Source organism: Capsicum annuum, chromosome 12 (assembly GCF_002878395.1).
Source record: "Capsicum annuum cultivar UCD-10X-F1 chromosome 12, UCD10Xv1.1, whole genome shotgun sequence".
In the NCBI taxonomy this organism is placed as follows: domain Eukaryota; kingdom Viridiplantae; phylum Streptophyta; class Magnoliopsida; order Solanales; family Solanaceae; genus Capsicum; species Capsicum annuum.
The window spans coordinates 92661568-92682968 of NC_061122.1; the positions used below are offsets into that span (position 1 = coordinate 92661568).

General features: G+C 36.4%; 1 protein-coding gene across 3 annotated transcripts; it reads left to right on the forward strand.

The window, feature by feature from the left end:
• Positions 1-7185: 7185 nt before the first annotated feature.
• LOC107850669 (fructose-1,6-bisphosphatase, cytosolic) lies at positions 7186-20788 on the forward strand. Of its 3 annotated transcripts, none has more exons than XM_016695361.2 (12): positions 7186-7698; positions 9313-9360; positions 9529-9603; positions 9681-9742; positions 9854-9920; positions 10029-10142; positions 10317-10403; positions 19056-19126; positions 19195-19260; positions 19970-20056; positions 20141-20216; positions 20466-20788. In XM_016695361.2, exons 1-12 carry the CDS (start codon positions 7540-7542, stop codon positions 20574-20576), a joined length of 1023 nt encoding a protein of 340 aa, XP_016550847.1. In that variant the 5' UTR covers positions 7186-7539; the 3' UTR covers positions 20577-20788. The 3 variants fall into 3 exon arrangements, with proteins under 3 accessions (XP_016550847.1, XP_047257846.1, XP_047257845.1); XM_047401890.1 differs by lacking the exon at positions 7186-7698 and adding an exon at positions 7815-8610; XM_047401889.1 differs by lacking the exon at positions 7186-7698 and adding an exon at positions 8662-8774 and having other exon boundaries at positions 9285-9360.
• The last annotated feature ends 613 nt before the right edge of the window (positions 20789-21401 follow it).

The window sequence follows — 21401 nt, forward strand, 5'->3', positions numbered from 1 at the left end:
AAAAGATAGTCTTTTATTTCGGACGATCTTTGGATAGGGATGAGTGATAAGTTGATCGAGTTGCGAAAAAGAGGCTTGTAACCTCCTAACCATGAATGTGGGATCCTTCACATCCATAGGCAAAAACTTACCTAGACATAATTTCCAAAACTCTAGGTGTACTATCACTCGATTTGAAGGAAAAAGAAGTTTACCCTCGGTATGAGCTTAGAAATATCCCGAAGGTAAAGCTGAAACCAAAATATCTCGAAGCACCGATATGCCTTAGAACAGGGGTGTGGTTTTATTGGTGGTGGCGATGATCCTTTAGCTTGTGTCCAAAGAGTTTGATGTCCCTCTCTAGGCTATGTCCCGTTTTACTGCTAAGAAAAAGTTCCACATTGTGCTGCATCTTTTTTGGAGTTGTCCACACCTGTGGTTTTGATTTGAGATTTTCATCCTCTTGGATGCTCTCGACAATAACTCAAACAAAATTATCTATAATAAGCACAATTCACGAAAGAGGTATTTAGTTTCTTACCATAACTCCACGCGAGTTGTTATTCAAAAAGTGAAGTCATCCTCTCACGTACCTGTTTGGAAGAAAATAACTCATAATAGCAGACACGACAACCCTCTTAGTTGTTCTATAATTAGCTCATTTGTTGATTGAATATGTCTTCAAAGTGGGGTCGCCCTTTTGGAAATCAATGATACTTTGTGTAGAACGGTCCTTGCAATCATGTAATCTTGTGTTGATGCGGCAACCATTTTGAGTCACCTATAATACTTGTGAAATGATAACCTCTTCGGTTATTGCCAATAATTCTTTGCATATGATCTCGGATATGTCTTGCGCATCTTTTGTATCGATATGACTTATAAATTTCCCTTGAATTATCAATCTTTGGATAATCTTGCGCATTATTTGATATTGGATATGAGGTGACTTACAGATATTCTTTTAATTGCTAGCCTTTATGTAATCCTGCACATTATCCGACCTTGGATAAAAGATGACTTACAAATATCCCTCCATTCGTTAGCTCTCAAGTATTCCAGCACACCATCTGACCTTGGAGACAATATGAATTATAAATATCTTTCAAATTTCTTGTCTTAAGGTAATCCTGCAGATAATCGATCTTGGATATGACGCGACTTATAGAGAACCCTTGGACTTATCAATTTGATAATCTCACATATTCTCTGGTAAGGATTTAACTGCGACTTATGGATAACCTTCGGACTATCAATTTATAGGTAACCTTGCACTATCCGATTAGAATGTTGCTGTGGCTTACGGATGACTTATGGGCTATCAACTCAGAGGTAATCTTTCACACTATCCTATTTTAAATAATAAAACTTATAGATGACCCTCAGGTTGTCAATTTCTAGGAAGTCTCATATATCATCCACCTTCAGATAGAGATTTAAAGGCGTTCCTTCAAATCACATGCTTTTGATGCATTCAGATATTGATTCATAAAATGATGCAATATCCTCGATGCCAGTATATGCTATCTCGCGTGTCAACAGATATTAAATGCTGATAATATCCTCGACGCCAGTGTTTGTGTCTCGCGTGTCAACAGATAATGAATATTGATAATACTTGTGTGTCAAAAGATAATGAATATTGATGATATCCTCGACGTCAGCGTTTGTGTCTCGCGTGTCAATAGATAATGAATGTTGACAATATCCTCGATGCCAGCGTTTGTGTCTCGCGTGTCAACAAATAATAAATATTGATGATATCTTTAATGCCAGCGTTTGTGTTTCATGTGTCAACAGATATTGAATGCTGATGATATCCTCGAAGCCAGCATTTGTGTCTTGCATGTCAAAAGATATTAAATGCTGATAATTCTTTAATTTTTGTATTTATTGTGCCGACTCTCTTGAATATACCTACGCTCAAGGCAAAATTTTAGATGACACAAAGTCGTTTTTGCTAGCGACTATTTTTTAGAAAAATTATAAATACAATATTCATAAAGTAAATAAGGCGCCTTTATTTGACAATTCAAAAGGTCCTCAATAAATGGGTACTAGACCCGTCTTTGGGGTTACCCGAAAATACCGTTCTTGAGCATTATATGCTTTTGATGTGGCTTACAACCTGCTTGGGGACTTTTTTGAAAAAAGATTTCCATTTTTGTGTACTGATCTCTGCATCCATAAAAAAATGATTAGTTTTTTGACTGAAACTACTTAGTGTTGACCTTCTTCGATCTTTGGTTTGCTCCTCGCCATCTTTCGGGTACCCCATCATGTTGGGATTTCCACCCTGACTCCCCATTTCAATAGATGCCTAGGCGATTACTAAGTAAAAAAATTTGTATAGATATTTGAACGTAGACTAATTTTTAGGGAATAGTTTTGAAAGTAACTGTAAAAGCTTTAGAAAATCTCTGCTAGTCATGTCATGTACTAGCCCAACAAACGTCTGCTTATTGGTTCTGACTGTATCTGACATTTGATGGAGAAAAATCAGGATTTATCATCGTCGAGGCTCTCTATCGGAAGTTTTATCATAGCCAAAGATTTAGTCAATCTGGACTATGTCGCGGTTGGTGATTTCCAAAACTTGACTTTGACCTCTAGTGTTGGGGATTTGAAATATATTCCAATATATTAGTTGAAATTTTAAGGACCTCCTCAAAATTTCTTCCCCAGTTTAAAGTTGTCTGAGATGATATCAGCTCGAGAGAATCCGAAATCTTTGTTGTTCTCCGTTCTTTTTGTTGGATGATGATCTTCCTCTTGTGAATTTATGAGATTCCTTCTCAAAAATTCTGCCCCAATTTTCATTTCCTGGGGTTATATGACCAAACCATTATGGTGCCTACGTATCCCGTTGGAGCAGAAATCAGGTCAAACGTAGTTCAAGACTACGCCAGGGATATATAAAAAAATCTAATGGGTTGACCGACGCCGACATAGGCAGCCTACGTATCCCTTTATTGGGAATTCAGGTCATCACGTAATTTCTACATGAAAGAAAAGGATAAATTCTCTTAGGGAGGTTGACCGAAGCCGACATAGGCGACCTACGTATCCCTTTCTTAGGAATTCAGGTCAAACGTAGTTCGTCATGAAAGGAAAGGGGTTCTAGGCAAATTATATATTAGAAAACAAATATCATTATAAAGGCGATTGCAATTAAAGGAAATAAAAGCTAAAACGTCTTTCAAACAAAGTATTTTTTTACTGCATCAGAATTGATTGGTTTGGTCCACTCTTGGCCATCCATATCAAACAAGATGAGAGCTCCTCCGAATAGTACCTTGCGACCTATGTATGGCCCTTGCCAATTTGGAGCCAACTTTTGTTTGTACTCTTTTTGGTGAGGGAATATGCGTTTGAGAACCAATTGCCCAACTTCGAATGTTCGAGCTCTTACTTTCTTGTTGAAGGCACGAAACATCCTGTGTTGATATAACTAACCATGACATACAACAACCATTCTCTTTTCATCAATCAACATGAGTTGTTCATGCTTAGGCGGCATAAAAAATGAAGAACAGGTTGAATTTTTTGATGGTCATGGCGTTTGTGACTGAAGTTGATAGTTTAGGCCAAAAATGAAGGTGAGAGATGGCTGGTTGGGGTTTTTGGCAGGGTTCCAGCGAGAACTCATTGAAAAATTCAAGAAACTAATTCTTCTCTGTTCACTCCTCTGTTTTCTAATCTCTCTTTCTTTGTTTCTCCTCTCTCGCCTCGCTCTCGATCTTTCCTCCTTTCATGATCTCTCTTCACTATTTTACCTCTATCCTTCTACTATTTTTCTCCATTTTCTCTCTAATCTGGTGTGTGCAGGTGTGTATGTATATCTTTGTGGTGTGTGGTATGTGTGTATAAGTGTATGGTGAGGTATGTTGTGTGTGTGAATCTATTTTTTTTTTAATTTTGTAAATAGGAAAAAGAAAAAAAAACGTAAGTTGAGGTAGGGGGTCACATGAGGTAGGGGTGGGGGTATGTGGGGTAGGGGGTGGATAGGGTTAAAAGAAGGTTGACTTTTTGTTGTGGATTTAATTTTTTTGTACAAGGGCAAAAAAGTTGTGGTGGGATTATTGTTTTTTTTTTTTGTGGGGGGGGGGGGGGGGGGGGGGTTGTCAAAAGGGGGGGGGGGGGGGGGGGGGGAGGGGGGGGGGGGTTATCAAATAGGGTGAGGTGCATGGTAAGGTAAGTGGGTTAAGTTGATTTGACTTTTGGGAAGAGTCAAATTTATTGTCTACAAGCATAACTAATAATGTTAATTTGGTAAAATAAGTTCCTAATAAATATTTTCTTAAAGAAAATATCAAATCAGTAAGGACCAACAATTTTAAATTGGAGGAAGTAATTTTTATTATAATAACTGATTTTCACAGGTTTGCTCGGACGGTTTTGCTTGTCCTTTCATTTACATTTCCTTTATATTTATTTATTATCCTAAATCCCTAACCTAATTATAGTCCCCCAACCCCAACCGCCATATCCTCCTCTCCTCATCTTTATTCTAACATCGAAACCGTCTATCTTATTCAAACGTCGAATATCCAATCGTCCCAGCCTCTCATCTTTATTTTAAACCTAACATCGGCTGTCGCTCTGATGAAACCGTCTTCGCCCCTTCACTATGACACTCAACCCGAGCCAACGAAATCACCAAAAATCATATAGAAAGAGTTTCGCACTCTGGTCCCTCGATTCATCCACTTAAAATTCAAAAATTACAAGTGTGACCCACATAGAAACTCAAACGATCAAATGAACTGATACATGAAAGTTACACTTGTAGAACAACCTCAAGAATGCTATTAAGTATCAATTTATTGCTTTAATGTCTAACAAGTAGCATCACTTTAAGCAGTGGTTGAAATGACCAAACTGCCTGGTTAATAACCAGGCATGTTGACGTAGAGGTGTCTCCTTGCAGGCCAAACTCCCTCTTATATAATTAGAGGATCTTCTTTTCTTTAAAGATGACTGAAAATTACATTCACAAAAGTTGCTTCTCAATACTTTCCATCAATAACACTGACTAATTCTAACAGTTTGTTTTTGCAGTTATAACTTAGCCTAAACCTATATCTCAACATCATATAAATACATTTGTAGTTAATTTGTACTATATAAGAATAGGTGATATATGCGTGTGTGTATATATAGAGAGAGAGAGAGAAAGAGAGAGAGTAGTACATCGCCTGTGTTGAGCACGGACATGTGACGATTTTTGATTTTTAATATAGTAAAAAAAGAATGTCCTTTTTCTACTTCTAGAAATAATTTTTTTTTATAGTTTTCATTTTATTTTTTAATATAATATTTTATAATCACACAAAATCTAATATTTATTTATACCACAAAGTTCTAAATAGCATTTCGTCTTTTCTACTCCATACTTAATTAGATGGTGTCACATGAATTGTAACGAAAAAGTAGTAAAAAATATTAACTTTAATTTTCTTGTTTACGTATTTTATGCTTCATTTATTTATACCAACTAAAAATTAAAATTTTAATTACTCGAATCTTAGCTCGTAACTATGTATTTAATTTTTTGTTTGAATCTAATCATTTAGATCCCAATAAGTGTACTACTCTCATACTCCCTTTTAGACACAGATATAACTATTGCAAAGTAATTCATCCAACCATTTTTAATTTATCTATTTTATCCTTGCTATTAAATATTATTTATTATTTAATACTTAAATATCTTATAATAACTAATTAGAAGTGGCATAGTCAATTATATTTTTAAAATAATTTAAGTTTTTAATTATTGTAATTTATAATAGTTTTCTTCCATTCTAATTTAAGTGGCATTGATATAATTTCGAGAGTCAATCAAATGTTTTATATCTTTTAAATTTTTTACGTTGTTAATTATTGCGATTCATAGTACTTTTTACATTTTTTTTAAATATACAACAGATTAATAGTTTTTCGACATTTTAAGTTGTTAACTATTGTAATTTATAATTTTCTTTATGTAATTTTAAATAATATATGTTACTCTACTTATTCAAAATTTTGTGACATTTATAGTCAATTAAATTTTTTTAAATAATTTAAAATTTTCATTATTGTGATTTATAAAACTTTTTCTTCTATTCCAATTTAAGTGGCATAATGCGTAAATGACCATAATTATTAATTAGAGGTGATATAGTAAAATCACGATTGAACCAGCGAAGCAGACATGTCTCAAATGACTCATAACAACTAACTAGAAGAGATATAGCAAAATTCCCATAAAAAATACTTGTAAAAACTAAATTAAGCGGGGTTCATATAAGACGTCAAATTAATTTTAAACATCACCAGTTACCTTATCATTTTATCTTTATTTTATCTTTTTTATTAAATTTTATTTATTTAGTTGGAAATTAAGATTTTGCTAGTCTTTTCTATCTAGCTATTTTTTTTTGTCTATCCTTTGGTTGATACTAATTTTTTTGAAAGTTCTTAGTATGTGTTTGAAATGGTTGGTAAGCTGATTTTAGTTGTGAACTTCAAAAAGTTAATTTTACTTGTGATGATTTAGTAGTTGTTGTCTTTGCTTAATGTAACATTTTATTATTTAAATTTAGACTCTCTTCTGTGATAGTCTTGCTGCTTTTATGTAGATACTTTGTGTATATCTATATTTACTATCTTAACTATATTAGAATTTTCCTATGAAATTTTTAGCTAATGATCATTTCTCTACTTATTACAGTAAATGTGATGAGCTAATTACAACTAAGGGATCGTTTAGCGTGAGGTATAAGAAATAAATAATTTGAGATAAAATAAAGGGCTATTTTATCCCATGTTTGGTATGAGGTATTAATTAACATCGACATTATTTATCGCACTATTTACGTCATAGTGATGAGATAAATTATCTCATATACATGATGAAATACTAATTTCGAAATAATTAATTTCAAGATTAATTATTTTGGGATAACTTTTTCCCAACCAAATGATCCCTAAAATTATTAGTAAGATGTCTATTAACATGCTACAAACTAGTAGAAGATATATTAAAGTGAAACCTAAAAGTTAGTGAATGTTTAATATTTACAATATTTTCATTTATTATATTTCAGATTGTTTTTATTTTTTCTAAAGGGTCGATTTCGATTTGTCTCATTCTATAGCCTACTGAGGACTGGATCGGACCATTATTTTAACAACCCTTTAATTAAAAGGCATAATCCATTTAATTTTCTAGCCCACTAGAACTAAATTGGTCTACCCATTTTGATAGCTCGAACACAAAAGATCACAGTATCTGCTGCAAAACCAAGGGTACCGTAGCTCCCCCTTGTCTCTCCACGTGTCATATGAAACTTGCATTGACATCAGATACCCCCAAGTACCAATCCCGTTCATTTTCCCAGGTTACCCTTTTATCGACACTAATTATTTATTGCATGATCACTCGTGTCAACATCGAATTGCGTGCCACCCTAATTGATATACATACAATTGTACTACTACTATAAACTACTGCTTTATTGCTGGAGTATTGGAGGGGAAGAAGAAGAAGGAGGAATTGAAGAGTTATCGGATATGGATCACGCAGCGGATGCGCATCGGACAGATTTGATGACAATAACAAGGTTCGTGTTGAATGAGCAAACTAAATATCCAGAATCTCGCGGCGACTTCACTATATTGCTCAGTCACATTGTTCTTGGCTGCAAATTTGTCTGTACTGCTGTTAACAAGGTCAGCTTTTATGTAGCGTTGATCCAATAGATATCGATAATTCTTCAAATAGCTGATTCAATTGATGCGTCCTTGACTCTTCGTTTGGTTGGGAACAAGTTAGTCATCTCGATTAGTTATCTCACCGTGTCCGTGTATATTGTATAACTTATCCCATCACTACGGTATAAACCACAAATGATGAGATAAGTAAGTTGACTATTATATCTTATACCTTATTCCTTATTCCTGGGATTATAATTCCTGGACTAATTTATTCCACGTGGGGATGCGATAAAATAATACCAATTACCAAGCTGCATGGGATAAGGTGAAGTATCCAGGACTAAGCCTGCGTATAAATTTGTTCTGGGTAAACACGGTATAATTTATCCAACCTTAATCTAGGAATATCACACCTTATCCCGCGTACCAAAAGGCCCCTTAGAATCTTGCTTAATTGCATTGTATTTAGCTAGAACATTGAGTCATGCTCAATTTCCTTATCTAATCATCTCTATGTATATACTCACTCCATCCCAATTTGAGTGTCGTAGGACCGTGTGGCCATGAAACTGAAATTTTCACACTTTTGGCCATAACTTCCTGAAAATTTTGGAATTAAACTGTTTTAATTGTTTTAGGAATTTGAAAAATATCAAAAAGCTGTTTTACTCCAAATTACTCAGAAAATTTCAAAAAATAACTCCTAATAGTATTCATGGCCCAAAACACAACTCCAATTTTCACTTATCAATTTTCACTTTGAAAACAAAAACTATTTTTTTCAACTGCTCACAATTTTTATGGCCAAACCCGCTTACTTTGATTGAGCATGGTGTGTTAAGATGGGAAAACTTACTAAATATAGAAAGGAACATTCTTATTGGAACTGACAAAAACGTAAAGTAAGACATTTCAATTTGGATGAAGGTAGTGTATGACCTTCTTTGCCTAACTGCTATTTGAGTTTTGAGTTTGATTATAATCTAGTGTATGATGCTTCTGTCGCGGTGGGAGGTAGTCGGTACCGGTGGAACAGTCGAGGTGTGTGCTAGCTGGTCAGACACAACGGTCACAAGAAAAGATAATCTTGTGTATGATGGGTTGCCAATTTTCTTCATTAAAAGATTGCTCTGCTTAGGCTATGCATGAAATTATCTAATCTTGCTATCAAGAGATCTTTTTTTTCAATTTTTTGTTACTGGTAATTGGTATGGGTGTGCTATTTGGTTTCAGGTTTTCTGATTATTGTATTTGAGTTTGGGAGTCAAAATAAAACAAATAACTCTTTAACTTTTGTGAAAATCAAGCTTAGAATTTTACAAGTTCACGTGCAAGAGGTTGAGCTATTCTTTGATAAAATTGGTTTCTTTATAAACTTAGATGAATGGAGGAATGTGAATTCTTCTTTATCTCTTCTCTAATCAAATTGACAGCAGTTCCTGATGATATAGGCCAAAGAGTTGCTTTCAAACTGTCAAGCCTATCCTTTGTTATTTATGTTAATGGTCGAGGCATAGGAAGCTTCACTGCAGTGACTCTTTCAGCATGCATTTCAAACTAGATTTATGTTGTTTTGAGTTATCCTTCCTTCCATTATTGAGGTATGTAGCTGTGGATACATCTTTTCAGGCAGGTTTGGCCAAACTCCTTGGGCTTGCTGGTGAGACTAATGTGCAGGCAAGTTGTTAGAAATGCTGCACTCGTAGTTTTAAAGTTTTTAATTATTTGTTTCTTATTAGAATGTTACAATTTCTATTTGAAGGGTAAAGACCAAATGCTGTACTCGTAGTTTTAAAGTTTTTAATTATTTGTTTCTCATCAGAATGTTACAATTTCTAATTGAAGGGTGAAGACCAAAAGAAACTGGATGTACTCTCCAATGAAGTTTTCATCAAGGCTTTGGTCAGCAGCGGCCGAACAGTAAGGCCCACTCATGTTTTAATGCATTGTGCTAAAATACCTAATGGTCACGATCTTAAAGATCTCAAATTATACAGTGCATTCTCGTGTCTGAAGAAGACGAAGAAGCTACTTTCGTAGAGCCTGCTAAGCGTGGAAAGTACGTAATGTAGCTCTTCATATTTTCATGGTTTTCACAGCTTTTAAGAACTAAGGTGTTTTCATTTGGGTTATCATTAATATGACTGCATCTCTACAATATTAAAAATAGGTACTGTGTAGTTTTTGATCCTCTGGATGGATCTTCCAATATTGATTGTGGCGTTTCTATCGGAACGGTATCATTCCACTTCAAGCTATTAATTTTTCATTCACAGTCTTTTAACTACTATAACTTTTACCTCTTACACGATTGCACAGTGACATAACACATCTGTTTTATCTAGATCTTTGGGATATACATGATGAAGGATGCTCATGAACCAACACTAGATGATGTCTTGCAACCTGGAAAGAATATGTTAGCTGCTGGATACTGCATGTATGGAAGTTCTTGTACGGTATGGATAATCAGATATTGCCATTTATTGGAAAGTCCTGAGAGTGTTGTTGGATTCCACAAACATAGATCCCAAAACTATACAAATTATTGTATGATTCTTATTGGAAACTGTTGCCTAGTGTGAATTGCAATTATCCGTGACAATATCTTTTTCGGGCTCGGTTGTTTGCAGCTTGTCTTGAGCACTGGAAAAGGTGTTAATGGTTTTACACTTGACCCCTCTTTAGGCGAGTTCATCTTAACTCATCCAGAAATCAAGGTAACATTGTTCCTCAGCTATTTACTTCTAATTGAAGTGCATGCGGGTCTCCCTACCTACTGACTGTGTTTGGTCATCCTTTTCTGGATCATGTCATGAGTACTCAAGAATCAAGATTGTCTTAGAGCTTTAAATTGGATACTGTCCGAAGGTGGAGTTTGAATGTGAACAAGACTTTTAATATTTAGATAGTTTAACATACTTTCAAGATATGTAGATTGTTCTTCATGTGATTACTTATTAATTAATCATCTCTTGTTATCTCCCACGAAATTCTTATAATGTATCTACTATCTAGTAACGGAAAATGGTCAAAGTTAGCTTCGAACTATTCGAAACAGCTCACATTTACTCTTCATTTGTTTTTGGTGCCAAAACTATCCTTGCCGTCTATGAAAGGACCACAAATAGTCAAATACCCTTAAAAGTTAGCAGAATTTCATGTGTGCTTTTTACCTAATTAAAAGAAAATGTTGTACCTGTTGAATATTGGTAATTATGTATTTTTATTATAATTCTTTTTAATAGCATGAGAGTGATTTTTAATTACATTACAGTAACACCAACAACGACAACATACACAGCATACTCCCACATAGTGGGGTCTGGGGGGGGGTAAGAATGTACGCAGTCTATACCACTACCTCAAAGGTGAGGTAGAGAGGCTGTTTCCAATAGACCCTGGCTCGAGACCAAACAACGTAGGAAAGACATAATATAAGAACAAGAAACAAAAGGTAGTACCAAAACAATAGATAGTAGCAGGAACAAGATTATCACCAAATAATACTGCCAACAATCTACCCGAAACCATAAACAACACCCAAAAACTCCAAGAACAAGGTACTACCCGTGATACTCTGCAACTACTAGCCCCCATCCTACTAACTTTCTGTAATGTCCAACAGTTGTATATAATTGTAATTGATGATTTGGGGAAATAAGAGTAAAGTGAAAGGCACACATGTTGTAGAAGCAGCCACGTCACTAGTAGGGCTGTCCAAGAGAATAAAACGGAAGGTTGGGATAAGATCAATTCATGATCCAACGGTGCAAATCAAAGCTTCCAGAAGATTCATCTCCAATTCATTAAATATCCCAATTGGAATGGGAGTTGGCAGTTAGCTCATTATCGGTATAATCAGTTCACAGAAATTCTCTCTATTTTCTTCTTCACCTTACCTCTCCCGATCCTCACTCTAATACTTTCTTACAGGAACTCAGTTGAAGGCTCAAGTACCATCAATGGCGGAATAGATGAATGTGTAGTTACAATTTCATTGTAATCTTTCGGTTGAAATTGTAAAATTCACAACAGTTGAACTATCAATAAAATTCCCCAATTCGTTACAATCGATTCGTATTTTTGGACATTACAAAGTGGTATCAAAGCACGACCTGGCCCTATAAATGACAATGACAGAAACACGATAAAAAACGTTGGAGGAGAACATCAGAAAGCTGGAATCTCAATTCACGGCCTATGTATCAGCTGCAAATTAGAAGACGGAAGCTACAGACGCCAAAATTGATGACCTTGGTAGGAAATTGGACATTATGATGGAGAGGTTAATGCCAGCGAGAGACAGAATTTTGGGAGCACCGATTGGACGACGGCATAGGAACATGGAACATCATGAAGTACCTGCAGTAAGACAACACCAAACGCATAATTTTAGTCACAAAGTTGAATTTCCCTATTTCGAAGATGGTGGTCCACAAGCATTGTTGCGAAAGTGTGAGAGGTATTTTCACTACCATCGAGTCGAGATGCCTGAAGAAAAATTGGAAATGGCGGTGTTACATCTTAGCGGAAGAGCAGAAACTTGATATTTCTCTTATCAATTGAGTCGAGGAACTGTTAGATGGCCGGAGTTTGTGGATGAAATTTGTAAATGATTTGTGGATGCAGCTAATAGTGCATTAAATTTGCTGGGAGAGTTCAAGAAGATAGAGCTATGGACCACTGTCAATGAATATCTGGAGAGGTTTGAGGATTTGAAGGCTTGGGTATTGATAAGAAATCCTACTATACCAGATGAGTTTTTACTGGGATTTTTCATTGAAGGATTAAAACAAGATATTAAGCATACAATGAAATCCTCGAAGGTAGCGGTATGGACTGTGTACATCTTACCCTCCTCAGACCCTACTCTTGTGGGAATACACTTGGTAATGTCGAACGACTGTATATAATTGTAATTGATGATTTGGGGAAATAAGAGTAAAGTGAAAGACACGTGTGTAGTAGAAGCAGCCACTGTCACTAGTGGGGCTGTCCAAAGGTAAATGGAAGGTTGGGATTAGAAGATCAATTCATGACCCAACGGTGCAAATCAAAGCTTCTGGAAGATTCATCTCCAATTCATTAAATATCCCAATTGGAGTGGGAGTTGGCAGTTAGCCATTATCGGTATAATTAGTTCTCAGAAATTCTCTCTATTTTTTTCTTCTTCTTCACCTTATCTCTCCCGATCCTCTCCCTAATACTTTCTTACAGGAACTCAGTTGAAGGCTCAAGTACCATCAATGGCGGAATAAATGAATGTGTAGTTACAGTTTCGTTGTAATCTTTCAGTTGAAATTGTAAAATTTACAACAGTTGAACTATCAATAAAATTCCCCAATTCGTTACAATCGATTCGTATTTTTGGACATTACAAAGTGGTATCAAAGCACGACCTGGCCCTATAAATGACAATGACAGACACACGATAAAAACGTTGGAGGAGAACATCAGGAATCTCAATTCATGGCCCATGTATCAGCTGCAAATCAGAAGACGGAAGCTACAGACGCCAAAATTGATGACCTTGGTAGGAAATTGGACATTATGATGGAGAGGTTAATGCCAGCGAGAGACAGAGTTTTGGGAGCACCACCCGGAGTAGCTCAAGCTAGTGGTTCAGTTGGACGGCATGGGAACATGGAACCTCATGAAGTACCTGCAGTATGACAACACCAAACGCACAATTTTAATCACAAAGTTGAATTTTCCTATTTCGAAGATGGTGATCCACAAGCATAATTGCGCAAGTGTGAGAGGTATTTTCACTACCATCAAGTCGAGATGCCTGAAGAAAAATTGGAAATGGCGGTGTTACATCTTAGCGGAAGAGCAGAAGCTTAGTATTTCTCTTATCAATTGAGTCGAGGAATTGTTAGATGGCCGGAGTTTGTGGATGAAATTTGTAAACGATTTGTGGATGCAGCTAATAGTGCATTAAATTTGCGGGGAGAGTTCAAGAAGATAGAGCAACGGACCACTGTTAATGAATATCTGGAGAGGTTTGAGGATTTGAAGGCTTGGGTATTGATAAGAAATCCTACTATACCGGAGGAGTTTTTCCTGGGATTTTTCATTGAAGGATTAAAAGAAGATATTAAGCATACAGTGAAATCCTCGGAGGTAGCGGTATGGACTGCGTACATCTTACCCTCCCCAGACCCCACTCTTATGGGAATGCACTGGGTATGTTGTTGTTGTTGTAGTATTAAGCATACAGTGAAAATGCTTAACCCTTGCTCCTTTAGTTAAGCTATAGATAAAGCTAGACACCAGGAGAAGGTTCTAGAAGCAGCAAGCAAGAGAAATAGAATTCAGTGGAACAAGCCTAACAATCTATCCCTCACATATCCTAGTAAACAAATCAATAATGCACCAAAAAAAGGACAATCTGGCACAATATCTACTAACAACAAGTTAATGGAGGCTAGAAGAACACAAGACTTGTGTTACAAGTGTGGAGATAAGTATTATTATGGGCATCAATGCAAAAATAAACAGTTAAATGCTTTAACTGCTACTGAAGAACAAGAAAGAGCAGTTGAGGAACTTGTAACAGAAGAAGCACAAAAAGTATTGGAATTCAATGAAGAACTGGAAGTGGATGAGGCCATTAGCCTACATGCATTATCAGGGGTGGAAGTTCCAAACAATATAAGTCTTTAAGGGGAAGTGGGCAAGAAAAACTTGATGATATTGTTAGATTCGGGGAGTACACACAGTTTCTTAGACATAGCAACAACAAAAGGGATGGGATGTATCATACGAAATGCTAATCCAATGAGAGTGACAGTTGCAGATGGAGGTATCCTTATGAGTGATTACTCTTGTCCTAAGTTCAAATGGAAAATTCAAGGAATAGAGTTTGAAGACTCAATCAGATTGGCAAAATTGGGAGCTTGTGACGTGATTTTAGGGGGTGATTGGATGAAAAATCACAATCCGGTGCTGCTGGACTTCATAGCTTATGAAGCTCAAGTCTACACAAAGGAAAAAGGGTGAGGTTGAGGGGTATTTACCATGAAGCTACATTACAAAGTATGTCAGCTGGAACTTTGAAACAACTAATGAAAAAGGGAAAATCAGTTTGGGGTCATCTTTTCACCATTACAACAGTAGAAGGAAAAGAACCGGAGAGCATACCAGGGATTTTTAGCTCAACACTGGAAGAATACACTAATGTTTTCATGGAACCAGCCACTCTGCCACCTCGAAGAAAACATGATCACTTTATTCCCCTACAACCTGAAAGCATTCCTGTAAGTATAAGACCTTACAAATATAACTATTTTCAGAAAAATGAAATTGAAAATCAAATTAAAGAGATGTTGAAGGCATTATCCAGCCCAACCACTCCCCTTTTTCCTCTCCAGTGTTATTAGTTAAGAAGAAAGATGGAACCTGGAGGTTTTGTGAGGACTATAGGGAACTAAATAAAATGACTGTGAAGGATAAATTTTCCATTCCCTTGGTTGATGACCTATTAGATGAACTACATGGGGCAGTGGTGTTTTCAAAAATAGATTTGCGGGCTGGCTATCATCAGATTAGAATGATTAGCCAGACTTTCACAAGACAACTTTTAGAACACACTTGGGGCATTATGAATTCAAGGTTATGCCCTTTGGATTGACCAATGCCCCAGCTACATTCCAAAGTCTCATGAACCATGAACCATCTGTTCAAGGACTATTTGAGGCAGTTTGTTTTGGTGTTCTTTGATGATATTCTTGTGTATAGTACTTCCATTCAAGAGCATGTGGTTCATCTTAAACAAGTTTTGGATGTCCTAAGGAAAGAACAGTTGTATGCAAAGAAATCAAAATGTGCTTTTGGTCAAGACAAGATAGAATACTTGGGACACATTATCACTGGAAAAGGTGTTAAAACTGATCCGGCCAAGATAGAAGCTATGTTTAATTGGCCAATGCCAAAGACACTCAAGTCAATGAGGGGCTTCTTGGGTCTCACTGGCTATTACAGGAGATTCATCAAAAACTATGGATGGATTAGCAAGCCTTTAACTACCTTGTTGAAGAAGAATGCTTTTAGTTGGGGTTCAGAAGCCATTATTGCCTTTCAAGAATTAAAAAAGGCTATGACTACAGCCCCTATATTGGCCCTCGCTGAAACTGATGCATGTGCTAAAGGGATAGGGGCAGTTTTGATGCAGGATGGCAGACCTATAACATATTTTAGCAAAACTGGGGGCTTTCTACATATGAAAAAGAGTACTTGGCAGTACTATATGCTGTTGATAGGTAGAGACACTATCTGGGCATTTCATTATTAGAACTGACCATCACAGCCTCAAATGTTTGCTTGAGCAAAAAATTACTACTGCCTTACAACAAAAAGGGCTAACTAAGTTGCTTGTCCTGGATTATTAGGTCCAATATAAGAAAGGGACAGAAAATAGGGTGGCTGATGCATTATTTAGGAGGTTGGAGGATGAAGCTAGTGTAACAGCTATGACCACCCTAGAACCTACTTGGATGCATGAGGTGATTCTTAGCTATGAGCATGACGTCAATGCCTTACAATTAGTTATTGAGTTGATCACCAACCCCACTAATATGGGAAGATATACACTCCATCAAGGAGTAATCAGATATGATCAAAAGATATTCCTTGGTAAAGGAACTGACCTGAGAAGCGCAAGATATCGCAAGCACTTCATCTTTCTCCAATGGGGGGTCACTTTGGTCAGCAGGCCACCTACAATAGAATAAAGATGATATTTTGTTGGCCTAATATGAAGAAAGACATATTTCAGTGGGTGAGTAAATGTGATGTCTGCCAGAGAATTAAATCAGAAAATGTACACTACCCAGGTCTTCTACAGCCTCTACCCATCCCTACCCATCCCTGAGAAGCCATGGCATGATGTTGGGATGGATTTCATTGAGGGGTTGCCCAATCCTCATCACAAGAACTCTATTTTGGTAGTGGTGGACAGATTGACTAATATGGTCATTTTATTGCCCTAAAACATCCTTACACTGCACAGACTGTAGCTGAAGTGTTTCTAAGGGAAATTTATAGACTACATGGCCTTCTAAAGTCCATTGTGACTGATCGAGACTCTGTCTTTACTAGTTCATTTTGGAGACAGTTGTTTAAATCCTTGGGAACTACACTCAACCGACCTCAGCTTATCATCCCCAGTCGGAGGCGCAGACTGAACGGCTCAACAAATGCTTGGAGACTTACTTGAGAGCTATGGTATTTAATAATCCTATGGAGTGGAGTAAATGGTTGCATCTCGCTGAATTTTGGTATAATACCAACTACCATCAATTACTCAAGTCTACACCATTCGAAGCCCTCTATGGTATCAAACCACCTCAGGCTCCCTTGGGTTCACTAGGCTACTCGACCCAGACACCAGCTAGAGCATGTATTGCCCAGAGGCAACAAATGTTACAACATTTGCGAGATAATCTACTGTTGGCCCAATCAAGAATGAAATTTTATGCAAATCGAAAAAGGTCGGAGAGGACTCTACAGGTGGTTGACAAGGTCTATTTGAAGCTACAACCGTATCGCCAATCCTCAGTGGAAGTGAGGCGCAATCTTAAGTTGTGTGCGAAATATTATGGGCCCTACGAAGTACTGGAAAAGATAGGGTCAGTGGCTTACTGCTTGCAGCTTCCACCAGGGTCTCAGGTGCACCCAGTGTTCCACGTGTACCAGCTTAAACGTCGGGTAGGTCCAGACATCATCTCGCAGCAGCAACCACCAGCTTGTGACAGTGCTGGTCGAGTTATGATGGAACCCCTCGCAATACTCCGTCGACGACTGGTGCATGCAAACAATACTGCAGTAGTGCAAGTGTTAGTGCACTGGGCTAATCTTAGTGCTGAGGAAGCAACGTGGGAAGATTGGAGTTACATTCGTAGCCGATTTCCGCAGTTTGTTTCACAGAATTAATCTTGAGGACAAGGTCGTTTTGAAGGAGGAGGGATTGTAATGTCCAACGGTTATATATAATTGTAATTGATGATTTGGGGAAATAAGAGTAAAGTAAAAGACACGTGTGTAGTAGAAGCAGCCACGTCACTAGTGGGGCTGTCCAAGAGAATAAAAAGGAAGGTTGAGATTAGAAGATCAATTCATGATCCAACGGTGCAAATCAAAGCTTCCAGAAGATTCAGGGTATTTGGAAATAGATTTAGAAGTCAAAAAACAATAATTCTAACTCACTCATAACAACAAGAAGCCTGGGCCTCAAGGCCCCAAGTCCCATAGAAGATCATTCATCTTCAATTCATTAAATATCCCAATTGGAGTGGGAGTTGGCAGTTAGCTCATTCTCGGTATAATCAGTTCTCAGAAATTCTCTCTATTTTCTTCTTCTTCTTCTTCACCTTACCTCTCCCGATCCTCACTCTAATACTTTCTTACAGGAATTTAGTTGAAGGCTCAAGTACCATCAATGGCGGAATAGATGAATTTGTAGTTACAATTTCGTTGTAATCTTTCAGTTGAAATTGTAAAATTCACAACAGTTGAACTATCAATAAAATTCCCCAATTCGTTATGATCGATTCACATTTTTGGACGTTACACTTTCTATCCTAATAAGCGTCCTCCACATCTTCCTATCTTCCTATCTAGAGTCATGTCCTTGGTAACCTATAACTGCTCCATGTCATGTCTAAGCACCTCCCCCAGTATTTCTTCGGTCTACCTCTACCTTGCTTGAATCCATCCATAGCCAACCTCTCTCGCACCTCTGCACTGGGGCATCTGTGCCCCTCATTGTCACATGCCCGAACCATCTCAAAATATTTAATTACATCACAGTAAAACTAAATATTAAAATTGGATAAAATAAAGGTAAATAGGCCAAGGATGTGAATGGTAGCAAAGGTGGATTAAACACTTCCTATTCAAATTTTAGTGTGATTGACAACACAAATATAGAAGAATTGCAAATAATCAAGTGATTGTTATCGACTATATTATAGTCCCCACAATAGAATCTGTTATAGCTTGCTGGTAAACCAAAGAACCAACATTTATAATTATGATAATTTAATATGTAAAACATGATCTCTTTGTGAGAACGCTAGACAGCATGCCATGTGAAATTGTTGTAGCCTAAATAACATCTTATGTCCTTTTCTGAATCTGAAGTGACCTTTGATTAAACTTAAAATTATCCCCTTCTGCTATTTGATATTTCGAGTTTGTGACCTCACCTTTTCCACATCACTGATTCCATAGCTTGTCTAGCTTTTGTAAATATTATTTTAAGCCTATCAACATTCCAATTTATGATTTTCCATTTGTTTGTTTTATGTTATTTGGATTGATGCATCTCTGTTTAGCAAGATTGTTACATTGCTTCCAACATGCAGATTCCTAAGAAAGGAAAGATTTATTCAGTGAATGAGGGAAATGCCAAAAACTGGGATGGTCCAACATCCAAGTATGTTTAATGAGCTTAGTAACATACATTTTCCAATTTATATTGTCTTACTTCTCTTCAAATTTCAGATATGTGGAGAGCTGCAAGTTCCCCGAGGATGGTTCTTCACCCAAATCCTTAAGATATATCGGAAGGTACTTGAGCTATGTAGTGTGAGATTTAAGTGCTTAAACTGCTTAGTTTTCTATCTGTTGTGATTTCATTTCCTTCCATTAAAGAATTGCATCTTCAGATTCACTGTTCAAGCATTAATTAATTTTCTAAGATGTACTTAAAAATAGAGATGAAAACTTCTGGAGAATTTTCATATTGTTAACATATGAATAGCATTATAAGGATCACTCTGTAACCATCTTGCAGCTCTTACAAGTCAACTAAAGTTCAAAATTTCAGAAGTTAAAAGGTTCATATGAAATGTGCAGACAGGGTTGTATGTATGTCACACACTTATAATCAAGCTCGTGGCTTGTTTGGTTTGATTGGATGGTTGGGTTGGTTTTGATCAAAATGGCTCCTTATATTTTGAGTAGCGCATGAATAGCTCTTGTGAATTTGAAAATCGACAATTGGTTTGATGCTGGTATTTTGTAATTTTAGTTGTTTTTATTGCTGCAGTCTTGCTTAGCTGATCTAATTGAAATGTAAAAGCTGAATTACTCTGTCGGGGTGTGGATATTATTTTGCAGTCGTTCTTAATGGGTAGATAAAACGACGTTTGTTTCTATTAGACAAATCTGTGTAAATGAACTAATCATGCTTTGTTAGATGTATGTTAAAGATGTTGCCTGGTGTAAATAATAATTACCACCTCATTTTACATGACACATGGACTGTAACGTGCAGCATGGTAGCTGATGTTCATCGTACATTACTCTATGGAGGTATATTTTTGTACCCAGCTGATAAGAAAAGCCCCAATGGAAAGCTGCGGTAAGTTATGAACATCCTCTGAGTCACAAAGGAAATTCTCAACAATAATTTTCTGAAAGGTTACAAATGAAACTTATGAAACAGGGTTCTCTATGAAGTATTTCCCATGTCATTTCTGATGGAACAAGCAGGAGGCCAAGCATTTACCGGAAAAGAGCGGGTAAGATATCTGAATAAATAATTAAGCTCTAATAAAAGAGAAACTGCAAGTTTGTTTTGGTTCCACTTTATGTCCTTGCCAAAGAATTTCCTTGAAAGAATGGAAAGTGTAGTGGAGCTGATATTCTCATACTTTTATGAATCAAGATTAAGATTACCTTAATCATGCTAGAACTTGAAAATCAACTATGCCTTAGTCCCAAGCAAGTTAGGGTCGGCTATATGAACTCTGATTGACTGTGTTATGCAGGCACTGGACTTAGTTCCTACGAAGATACATGAACGGGCACCAATATTTCTTGGTAGTTATGATGATGTGGAGGAGATCAAAAAGCTTTATGCTGCTGAAGAGAAAAATTAATGGATGCATATTTACAATCATCCTCTCACTTTACAATTCTTGCTGATGCTCATTACTAATTTGTTGAAATAGAGCAAATTTCTGTTTGTTACCAAGTCACAAAATCATCAATATTACAACATATGTATGTTGCACATTAGCTTGTTGGCTACTGTCAAACAATAATACGAGCATATATGAGCAATCTGCAGATAATTGTGTTTTGTTTGCAACGAAAACAACAACAATATACTTAGTATATTTCCACAAAGTGGGTTCTGGGGAAGGGTAAGTGTACGAAGTCTGTACCACTACCTTGGAGGTGAGGTAGGGAGGATGTTTCCGAATGATTGTGTTCTGTTTGCATGTATTTATTTATATATTTGTTTCTAAATGAAGATTAAAGAGCATACTGAAAATCTCAAGAAAAGTAGACTGGAAAACAAAGATTTCTAGCTGCTCAGGTTCAAATGTTCTGTTTGAGAATTCACTGTAGTTTTTCTCTTTTTCGAATAAATTATGTACTACTCTCTAGTTCAAAATAAGTTAATTTTTGAGCTATTTTTAATATCCAAAATTAGTGAATTGTACATTTTCAAGACATATTGGGAATTTCTTTTAATATTATCCTTCGTTTACACTTTCTAGGTTAATGAGTTTCAAGAGACTTACTCCCTCCGTTTCATATTAGTTGGTCCTCTTGCTAAAAATATTTATTTTATTTTGGTTGTCTAGGTTCTAAGATCAAGAGAAGTTTATTGTTTTTTTTTAATATTACTCCTATCATTAAATGACTATGTAAAGTGTATATAATCAAATTTATATTTTCAATTCATTAATAGGGTT